Genomic DNA, 11,406 nt, shown 5'->3' with positions numbered 1-11,406 from the left:
CAGTGCTGTACAGGCTGCATAAGTGACAGCTTGTCTTGAGCAGTGCTTGGAGACTTTGAAGCTTTGGTTATACAGGTATGAATGCAGATATTTTTGGTTAAAAATCCGCTTACGTATAAACACGACATGTGGACAAAAGAAACAGGAGTTTTAAGATATTTCTAAAACTCAGTTTACGTGTAAACAAGATGCCCAAACGATAAAAATATCCAGGGTCTGAAACTCGCCACAAAACCCCACACAGCAGCAGCACAATCACATCAAGACATCAGCCAATCAAATTGATTCACCGAAAAAAAGACCATGACAGAGAAGCCGTGTAAATTACTTAGGTTTTTATTTAATGAAAAGACTTTCAAGAAAATACAAGAGTTCCCAGGGTACACAGAGAACATAAGTTAGCGCAGCACAGCAGAGAGGCCTGGCTTGGCAAATCAGTTCCCACAGGAACAGTCTGAGCATGTGATTCTGAATTACCTGGTGTATCCCACCAAAAGAAAAAAACAAAAACAAAAACAAAAACTGAACCAAAAAAAACAATGAAACGTATCTGTAAATTCACACAAAGAATCCAGTCATTCTGTTTTTATTTTTTTATTATTTTATTTTAAAGTGAACGGAAGCCAGTGGCTACCTCCTGTACAAACAAGTTTTTAAAAAGATAACAAAAAAGAGCTTTAAAAAAATGAAACGAAAACCAAACAAACGAAACAAAAAAACAAGCAAGGGGAAGGAGATGCATCTATGTGAGCCAACGTGCTGAAGGGCATTAGTGTAAGAAAAACGGCGTTTACCTATCATAAACTTTTTTTTTTTTCCCGTTAGAGACTGCATCCAATAATCATTTAAAAATACCTTCAGTCAAATAGGTGTGGTCAATGTTACTGGAAATGACACAAAAATCTACAATTAAGCAAAATCTACATAATTAAAAAAAGAAAAAAAAATGGTAAAATGCTTTTAAAGCAAGCTACTGTTGTTCTGCTGATGTAGTGGTCTTGGGTCCTCTGCCCCGGTGATACTCCTTATTTCCCCTTTAACAGATGTGAATGTTTGAGTTTAAGTCAGTGTCTTATGTCAGATGCATCCGTAACTCGCGCACGCACGCACGCACGCACGCACGCACACACTTGCGCGCGCGCACACACACACACACACACACACACTCGCGGGCGCACACACACACACTCGCGCGCGCACACACACACACACACACTCGCACGCACGCACGCACGCGCGCACACACACACACACACACACACCAACACCTGGAGGGATAAGATATGATTGGCCAAGGGCATCAAACACAACACACGGGTACAAACACACACAAGCTGTATACACGCTGCACACATGCACGCGAGCATGCACGCAAGCATGCACGCGCACGCACACACAGACGCACGCACATGATTTATTTCCATTATGAGAGACTTCTATGTTCAACAAGAGACGTTTACAGTTCTGACGCCTACATTTGGCAGATTAAACAGGCTTACAATGGTGGGAAAGAAAAATAAAACAAAACGGAATGTCTTCTGTGAAGACAATTGCTCAGTATGGAATCCTGCTGTGTGTGTGTGTGTGTCTGTGTGCGAGTTAGGTCCAATGGGTGCTCATGTGCATGCCTGATCCAATGTTTGTTCATCCCTTTCACGTCTTAAAAACAAAACTTTATGTAAAAAAGAAACACACCCCCAAGCAAACATGTCCTTCATTCGTCCATTTACCCCCACCCCAACCCCACCAAAAAAACAACTCTGTCCATTATCGGCACTCGTTTAAATCTTCACACATTCTACAATCCCTCTCTCTTATCTTTGTCCTTCCTTGATTCTCTCACACACACTGCAATCGGCACCAGAGAGAGCAGGTTATAGCACCTGGTGTGTCTGGTCCAGCCCAATCCCAACCGGAGCATATTATATACTATAATAATAATAACCATATGGGCCGCCCATCTCAGCAGAGGCTCAAATAAACACTTCTATGTGGTTAAAAAACAAAACAAGAGAAAAAAAACAACAAAAACAAAAAAAACAACAACACGTAGGCCTGTAGAATATACAGTATGATACTTGATTGAGTTCTGTCAGGTAAGAACAGGGCTCAATGGAAATAACAGGGCCCCAATGACCCCCCCTCCCCGTCTCTCATCCCTCTACCCCCTCCCTTCATCCCCCTCTTCTGACACACACAAACCCCAGCCATTGGCCGCCAATCCAAGTGATAGACACGTGTATATATACTAAAAAGAGCCTCCTGACTGGCCAGGATTTGAAAGAGAGGCGGGGTCTTAAACCCAGAGTCAAAACCCTGATTGGACGAAGCCAGTTTTTTTTTTTTTTGTCATCAGGAGGAGGTGTAGGTGTGGGGTAGGGGGGGGGGTGTTCGCCGTCTAACCCAATCACATGACAAGAACTTCCTCCTCTACAGCTTTCCTGCCTCCTAAACTGCAGCTTCAGTTTCACCCTCTTTTAAGGAGAACACTTGTCTAGAAAGTTGAATCTCAAAGTCTTTGGCTGGAAGAGTTGTCACAGCCCTCCATAACGGGTTTTTTTTTCTCTCTCTGTCTCTCTCGCTGGGCCGCCTTGTTTGCTACAACACTAACAAGTGGCTCCAGTTCTGGCACGTTGTTTAATTTCTGTAGTCGTCATCAACATCATCTTCATCATCATCATCGTCGTCATCATTGCCATAATCATCATCATCACCATCATCGTTGTCGTTGTAGTCATGGATGTAGACGTCAGTGGGTGGTGTTGGCATACAGTGGTGCGTGGGGATCTCGGGGGTTGGTGTGAAGTGTCATTTCGTTTCCTGTCGACTTGCTCGCTCCCGCCCTCTACCAGCTGAGCAGGTTACTGCGGCCCAGTGTCATGAAGTACACCTGGCTGGAGCCGCCAGAACGCACCGATGCAAAGAACACCTGCAGTGGAAAAGAAGAGAGAAAATATTTGACACACTTGAGTAGACCCAACACGTGAGTAGACCCACCAGAACACACTGAAGCAAACAACAGCTACAGGACAGTAAATAACATATGAAACACTTCATCAGCAGTGGCTACCAGCTAAGCTAAGTGTATAATGTAATGTAACATGCAGCACGCCACGTCTCCCCAGGTTCGAGTCCAGTATGTCCCTCCCAACCCTGCCCCATCTCTCCCCCACTAGTTTCCTGTTATCATCTTCATTGAATTGTCTAAATTAATGGAAAAAAGTCTCAAAACAAATAGATCTATAAAGGAATTCATCAGAGTACAGTGGCCATCCTCACCTTGTCATTGCGCTCGCACAGGAACTTGAGCCTCTGGGCACGCTTGTGCATGAAGACCCCGTCCAGGTGGCCCGTCTCCACCGAGCGAATCTCTATGGCCTTCTCACCCCAGCCCATGATCTGATTGGAGCGGATGTACGCTGCACAAGAGAGGAGAGGAGGAGAGGAGATGAGAGGAGAGGAGAGGAGGAGATGAGAGGAGAGGAGGAGAGGAGATGAGAGGAGAGGGGAAGTGAGGAGAGGGGGAGAGAAGAGAGGACAAGGAGGGTAGGAGAGGGTAGGGTAGGAGGATGAGAGGGGAGGAGGAAGAGAGGGGAGGAGGTTGGAAGAGAAGAGGAGACCATTAGAAGAGGTTTATTAGAAACATGGGATTTCATTCATGAAATACCTGCCTCTGAAGGTTTGACTGATCGAAACGATAGTTTGTACACAATAATGGAAGTATTGTACCATTTTGTTCTTTAAAGGGACACTGTGCAGGAAATGGTCAAAAAAGGTACTGCAACTATGCTGCTCATTGAAACTGGGCTGCCTATGGCCAAATGTGATCTTTACATGAACGTTTACTAAGAAATAAACAAATATTTTCTAGTATGGTCCAAGTGCAGTAATTTTTGCTGCTGAAAATGGCTATTTTTGGAAATTCAAAATGGTGGACTATGGAGAGGATCCCCTTTTTCATGTATGAAAAGTGCAATTTTTCCAGTCATAATGAATACTTAGAATTTGATGCTGGTGGTAAGTATTCATGAAAAAGGTAACATTCGTGAATGGGCAGCATGAATTCTGGAAATAAAAAACTCAAAATCTCACACAGTGTCCCTTTAAAGATGATATGCCTGAAATACCACAAAACCATGAAGGGCATTGGTGAACTTCTTGCCTATTAATGAAATACTAACTCCCACACACTGCTTTGACAAACTTCCTCAGGGATAACTGACAACGGTCTATGAGCGAAAAGCTAGAGAGAGAGAGAGAGAGAGAGAGAGAGAGAGAGAGAGAGAGAGAGAGAGAGAGAGAGAGAGAGAGAGAGAGAGAGAGAGAGAGAGAGAGAGATAGATATGGACCTCTCTCCCCACTGCAACACTACATGTTCGGTGATGCGGTCGTGTGTGTGTGTGTGTGTGTGTGTGTGTGTGTGTGTGTGTGTGTGTGTGTGTGTGTGTGTGTGTGTGTGTTGCATCGTACCAACAGAGGTGGGAATCTCTCCCCACTGCAACACTACATGTTCGGTGATGCGGTCGTGTGTGTGTGTGTGTGTGTGTGTGTGTGTGTGTGTGTGTGTGTGCGCGTGTGTGTGTGTGTGTGTGTGTGTGTGTGTGTGTGTGTGTGTGTGTGTGTGTGTGTGTGTGTGTGTGTGTGTGTGTGTGTGTGTGTGTGTGTGTGTGTGTGTGTGTGTGTGTGTGTGTGTGTGTGTGTGTGTGCGTGTGTGTGTGTGTGTTGCATCGTACCAACAGAGGTGGGCATCTCTCCCCACTGCAGCACCACATCCTTGGTGATGCGGCCATAGGTGTTGACGTACACGCCCTCGTCCTCGTAGCACACCAGCAGCTCGATGCCGTCCGTGTTGGGCAGGATGATGATGGCATGGGACTGGATACTGGTCTGGATCTGGAGGACACAGAGATAATGGGGGACCTTTAGATTCATGGTGAGAAGAGGAGAAACAGCGTGCTGTGTTGATGCCATTTCTATTGGGGCAGGATGATGATGGCATGGGACTGGATACTGGTCTGGATCTGGAGGACACAGTAGCGCATAGGTGGCTAACCCGCGGCTCTCGAGCCGCATGCGGCTCTTTGCCTGGTGTTTTGCGGCTCTTGCGTTCATGTCCAAGTTTGTGTTTATGTCCCATAGGCAATATGCATTAGAATTGCGCACACAAAGTTGATTAGAACTATGGCAAATAAGTGCCCTGTGGTCTTGGTACTGTAGTAGGCCTTGGCTAAATGTGTCCTGAATGATCACGTTGATGTGTGACATGTGTTACTGCAAATAGCCTACAAGACGCGATTTAAGCCTATGTTCTAAAAATAGCGCTTTAAAAAGTGACCGCGTCTTTCGCTGACTAAACAAAATATCGGCAAAAATGTTTTAACCTGAAAGATTTTGCCATCACTCCTCAATAAGGTCAAGAAAATGTGCTGTCCATATTAGATTCTATCGCTCGGATATGGCGGTTATAAATGTGCAAATGATATGAAGAGAAAGGCGTCTGGAGCAGAGATGCGCCGAGAATCTCTGTCCTGCGGAGCCATCTCTGCGCTCTGTTAGGAGGAGTGTTCATGGCTATTGACCCGAATGTGAAATTATGTTTTTGGTTTAAAATCGTGTTATTTTCGCGGGCTATAGACAAAATAGCGCCAAAAATAATGTTCTACCCTGGTTTATCAGCCATTGTCAAAGCGGCGCAGGCAGACAGCGTGCAGGTGGGAAACAATTTAAATCGACTTGTCGCTTGTCCGCACTCAGTTTAGTCTCAAAAAGAAAACTTGGTCTTTTCCCCTGGCCCCCTGTCAGCACCCGCTGAAACATTAATGTGGAAAATGAACGGCGATTTGACGAACCACCTTGTTAATTTCGGATGGTGTTGTCGTCAGGCATCCAATGATCATCTCATCTGTGCGCAAGAAAGCGGTGCCTGTGCGCCTAACCCCCGAATGAGCTAAAAGAGGCGGAGAATCTTTGGGCCGCGTTACTTCGTGCTCTGTTATAAAGAGTGCTCATGGAAATTATGATGTGAAACGTTTTTTATTAAAATATGAAAGAATTTATGAAATAATTTTGACCTGTGTACCCTTGTCTTCTTATGTAAAACAACATTTTTATCTTGAAAAAACCTTTTCCCCCAAAAAATTGAGGCAGTTAAAAAAAAAAGAGGGGGGGGGGTCATCTTATATTCAGGATTGTCTTGTAGTCAGGCCATTAAGTTGGAGTGTAACATCAATCTGACACTTTGTGTGTGTGTGTGTGTGTGTGTGTGTGTGTGCGTGTGTGTGTCTGTGTCTGTGTCTGTGTCTGTGTCTGTGTCTGTGTGTCTGTGTGTGAAAGGAAGAGATGGTTGATGTTCATACCCATGTGTTGTTGTGTATGCTGGTCTGTGGTGCGAGAAGGATGTGTGATGCCCATGTTGGTGGGTGTGCGCATGTTTATATGCCCGCGTGATGTTTGTGTGCCGATGTGGCTCTTTGCTGTGACACATTACAAAATGTGGCTCTTGGTCTCCGACTGGTTGGCCACCCCTGCAGTAGCGTTTTGGAGAGCGCGCACATCCAGATTGAACAGGTGCAGGACTTAAACACGATTAAACATGAAAAGAAGGAAGGTCCGCACACTGTTGCTGCTCCAGGTTTATTAACACAACGTTTCGACCATGCAGTCACACCTGACGAAGACCAGACTGCATGGTCGAAACGTTGTGTTAATAAACCTGGAGCAGCAACAGTGTGCGGACCTTCCTTCTTTTCATGCTGGATCTGGAGGAAACAGAGATAATGGGGGACCTTCAGATTCATGGTGAGAAGAGGAGGAGAAACGGCGTGCTCCGTGCTGTGTTGATGCCGTTTGTATTGGGGCAGGATGATGATGGCATGGCAGTCTTGGCACTATGCGTCTCAGCATCCGCTGACCCCTCTCTGACAGTTCATGTGGCCGGGTTGATGATGTTTCCAAACTCTTCCATTTTCTCATAATAAAGCTTAACAATTAAATGAGGACATTTTATGACTGGATTTGTTGCATCCTATGACAATTCCACGCTGGAATTTACAGAGCTCCTGAGAGCAGCCAATTCCTTCACAAATGTTTTTTTTTTTTTTTTTAAATCAAAATTGTCTGCATGACTAGGCGCTTTATTTTACACACACCTTTGACTAGGCCAAGTGATTAGGACACCTGATTCTGATCATTTTGATGGGTTAGCGAATACTTTTGGAAATCGGGTGTACATGGTTGGGGAGGTTTCACACCTGTCTTGTTTACATACTAATAACGCCTAGCTCTAGTAGCTGGCCTCTGTTCCACTTACATGTGTGGGCAGGAAGATGCCGTACACCCACCTTGTTTAATAACACCTAGTTATCAGCTGTTATCAGTTATCAGCTGTTATCAGTAGGGCTGGTACAAACCGCACCGAAAACCGAAACCGTACAATTCACACACCATACCGAACCGTGAAATGCAGTCCGTGGCAAACCGCAATTCATGTACTGCCCAGAAAAATATGTGAAACAGAGATTCTTGGATCTTTTTGGATTCTTGGACAATTAAAATCACACCATTTTCACCTTATTAGCCTATACAAACCATATGTAGGATGTAGGAAAGAGGGCATTTGGAACGCTCAGACAGCGCACATCAGCTGACGACAGCTGATTCAACTTGCGCATCATCACTTTATAATTGCAGTTATATAAATATGGTTTAATATTCCCAGTGCACCATATATCATGAACTAAAAAAAAGAACCGTAGAGAACCGAAAACTGTGACCTTGATACCGTGATATGAACCGAACCGGGAATTGTGTGTACCGTTCCACCCCTAGTTATCAGTTATCAGCTGGCCTCCGTTCTACTTAGATGTGTGGGTAGGTAGATGCCATACACATATATTGTTTATATTCTCTAATAACACCTTCGGTGGCTATAGTGGCTGGCCTCTTTTTCCACTTACATGTGTGGGCAGGTATATGTTTTACACCTACTTACTGACTCCTGGCAAGTAGGGCAGCAACAAAGGTTTTCAACTCTGGTCTGTTCAGTGCTTTTTTCTCGATACTATCCCATGTGAGGGTCATAGATTTAATTTCTTCCTCAACTGTTTTACACCTATCTTGCTTATATTCTAATAAGGCCTATGGTGCCCATAGACGTTAGCCTCTGTTCCACTTACATGTGTGGGCAGGTAGATGTCGTAAACAGCTCCGGAGTCGACGTCGACGGCGTGGAATCCCGAGTAGGAGCCATAGATGACCTTTAACCTCTGGCCTTCCTCCACCGTCAGGTCCACCAGCAGAGGCTTGTGCACCAGGTCACCAAACGACTATAGGGGAGACAGTAAAAACATTAGAATTCAAGTTATATGTTATTTAACCATTAGGTGTGTGTGTGCAAAAGTCACAAACTGGCCATCTTAGAGTTAGGTCTGTACATGTTCACCTTTACAACACATTAATAAGCACATACAGACAGAGTATTTGCATGCAGTTTCTGAAAGCAAAATGAGACGAGTGACAAAAATACACTTGGCTAGTGAGAGCATGGCAAGTGGGCCTGCCCTGTATGCATGTGCTTGTGTCTGTGGGTGCATCCCAATATGTGACCTTGCCTCCTCCACTTGCCTCCTCCACTCACTTCTCGTCATGATGACATCACTGACAACAACATTATATTTCAATATCTTGCAAAAGCTCAATTGTAAAGTCTTTTTCTCATTTGCAATTGGGATGGTGAATGAAAAACAGTCCCTCAAAAGTTGTTGTGGCGAGGCTGACAGCTGGGAAACTTTATCGTTTTCTCCACGGAGGAGGGGCCAGGAGGCGGGACGAGGAGACAAGCACAAGTGGAGGAGGCAAGGACACATATTGGGATGCACTCTGTATGTTTGTATCCCACTCACCTTGAAGGCCATGAACTTGTGGTAGGGCTTAGGTGCCCACGCGTACACCTCCACAGCATTCTTCAAGGCAAGGACCAAGAACTTGATTCTTTCATATTTCACTGAGGAGGGGGTAGAGAAACGTTAGTCAGTTCCAATTCTGCAGCTCTCAATCTCAATCAGTCAATATCAAACAGCTTCAAAAATATTCCCAGAAGAATGACTTGTTGGATTGTCAGAGAACATGATCAACTGTTTTTATGGCACTGTACATCACTGGGCATAGACGGCAGGTATTCTCAACCCCCCATCGCACACCTAGTTCATCCTCAAAAATCAGTGGTTCCTTTTATATTACTTAATAATAATGCACACAGCCTAGTTCATACCTGTCAACTTTGAGCTCCCAAAATCCGGGAAAATTCCCATATTTTAAGCCAAAATCCGGGAAATATTCTAAAGGCCAAATTTTGACAGTCAACGGGATGACAGAGACAGATCGGACGGTGCGTTCTACTCTGCTTTTCACAACAGCGCGCGTGCAAAGACAGGTCCTGTCTAAAATCCCTCAGCACACGTTTTACAGCGTGGAGAAACAATGCAATGAAAACAAAACAATGAAATGAGCGCAATCAGTTTCTTCTTGTTGTTTTGTCGCACAAGTTGTCTGTTCGTGCAAAACTTCATGCTGGTACAGGTTGTGATTAGGTTAATCGCATGATTCGCTGTTCCGAGGCTGTTTTATGCGTTGCATGAACTGACGGTTTCTGAGGAAAAGAGTGGGCGCACAAGCGCTACGGAGCTCGAGGTTGACAGCTCGTATTTTTAAGGAACTTCAATTCTTGGTGGTATCTGGCATACCGTCTTCTGGCAGGTAGCTTGATAAGCAAGACTTCAAGAGGGGGTGTGGCTCGTCGGACAGGGCCGTGGGTAGCCTATAAATAGCCTACTGGACCGACGGTGTTTTTTGATAATGTGAAAAATCCGGGATAATTCCGGGAAAAAAAATCAAATCGGGAAGAAATCGGGAAATGAGTCAAAATTAGGGAGTTTCCCGGGAAATTAGGGATGGTTGACAGGTATGACACCGCCTAGTTCATACCTAGTTCATGTTCATGTTCGATTCCATTTTCGATTGTTAGGGCTTTAAATCAATTAATCACGATTCACTTTGAATCAATCCGAATCGATTCAATCTGCTGCCATCTTGGTGCCAGGATATCCTCAAAAAATGCTGTAGCCTATTTTTACATCAAAATTTCAAAGAGCTATGGCTTGACAGTGTTAACCACTATTCTGTATCATTGGTGTTAACAGATTGCTCATTTTTAATTAGTAGGCCCAATTGAAAATATTGGGTATTTTCCATAAGCCTAAATGATTCCATACATTTCTAAAGACTAATGGGCAAAAAGTCTGAATAACGGGCACAATAATTTACTTGTGTGTAAAGAAAATGTATGAAATAAATTTCACAAAGTGAAAGGTAAAACAAAATTGACATCATCTGTCCTTTACATCCAATTCAGTCATCAAAGGGCTTCATCCATCTATCGCCCTTTTTCACTGTTGCTAAAATAGACTCTGGTCGCAAACACACGTAATCATGTTTCCCTTCACATCTGCAGCGGGAGCTGCAAGACCTATGCTCTTTAGGAAAACAGTGCACCCTCTTCATAAAGCCCTCCCCCGAAAACACAGCGTGGTCCCCATCCCACTCACCGTTGAAGGAAATATCCACTCTACCTTTCTTTTTATGTGTTGTTTAACTGATTAGTGTGGCTCTTACAAAGACACACCGATTCTGATCATTCAGCACCGTTTAATACAGAGTGATAACTTGAATGTATCGGCTGCATTTACACCTCGCGACAGTGATAAAAGACGCGTCTTTCCCAGCATTTTGCTCAGGGATGCATTGCAAGCCGAACAGCAAAGTATATGTCGTGTAAACATGTAGCCTACGATCACTGTAGGAGTGAAATGTGCCATGATATTACTCAAACATCATCATGGGAAGTTAATTTTGCGAGGCATTTAGTGGTCTATTCAGCATATTGTGACTGTGGGTTTGTTTTGTATTTGGCCGTTTATTCAATTGGATCGCATAATCTCACTATGTCAGTCTTGCTGCTTTGAATGCGTGTAGTTGTTTTTTTTTTTTATTAGAAAATAGAGAAGTACAGAAACAATCTTTCAAAACACAAAAACAGATACAATAAGTATATGCCAGGGGGTAGATAGTGCAGATACATAAACAAAGCAAACACACATCTACAATACAATATTACATTTTACTTCAGCTTGTAGTTTTTAGCAATGCATTGGCACTATGTGTGCGTGCTTTGATCGTCACGATGTACGACTGCAGAGCTGCGTCATCACACACGAGACTGCTGAGGAAGGAAAGGGAGGAAAATTGCACAACACATGAGTGTCGTGGGGGAAAAAAACAAAAAGAACAATCGATCTTGTGTCCTGTGAATCGATAGTGTGAATTTTAAATGAAATCGATCCAAAAATCGAT

General features: G+C 44.0%; 1 protein-coding gene across 4 annotated transcripts in view; it reads right to left on the bottom strand.

Annotated features, from left to right (window-relative positions):
• Nucleotides 1-1,239: 1,239 nt before the first annotated feature.
• LOC134459870 (mitogen-activated protein kinase kinase kinase kinase 4-like) overlaps nt 1,240-11,406 on the bottom strand; it is a 113,059-nt gene continuing 102,892 nt past the window's right edge. For all 4 annotated transcript variants that reach the window (XM_063212349.1, XM_063212350.1, XM_063212351.1 and 1 more), the window contains 5 exons: nt 8,901-9,001; nt 8,175-8,324; nt 4,734-4,893; nt 3,280-3,419; nt 1,240-2,929 (listed from right to left, as the gene is read on the bottom strand). In XM_063212349.1, coding sequence (XP_063068419.1) covers nt 2,846-2,929; nt 3,280-3,419; nt 4,734-4,893; nt 8,175-8,324; nt 8,901-9,001 — 635 coding nt within the window. In that variant the 3' untranslated portion in view covers nt 1,240-2,845. The remainder of the gene's footprint in view (nt 2,930-3,279; nt 3,420-4,733; nt 4,894-8,174; nt 8,325-8,900; nt 9,002-11,406) is intronic.

The sequence above is a fragment of the Engraulis encrasicolus genome, chromosome 12 (assembly GCF_034702125.1).
Source record: "Engraulis encrasicolus isolate BLACKSEA-1 chromosome 12, IST_EnEncr_1.0, whole genome shotgun sequence".
Taxonomy (NCBI): Eukaryota; Metazoa; Chordata; class Actinopteri; order Clupeiformes; family Engraulidae; genus Engraulis; species Engraulis encrasicolus.
The sequence above is the reverse complement of the archived record's forward strand: the minus strand, read 5'-3'. Positions and strand labels throughout refer to the sequence as shown.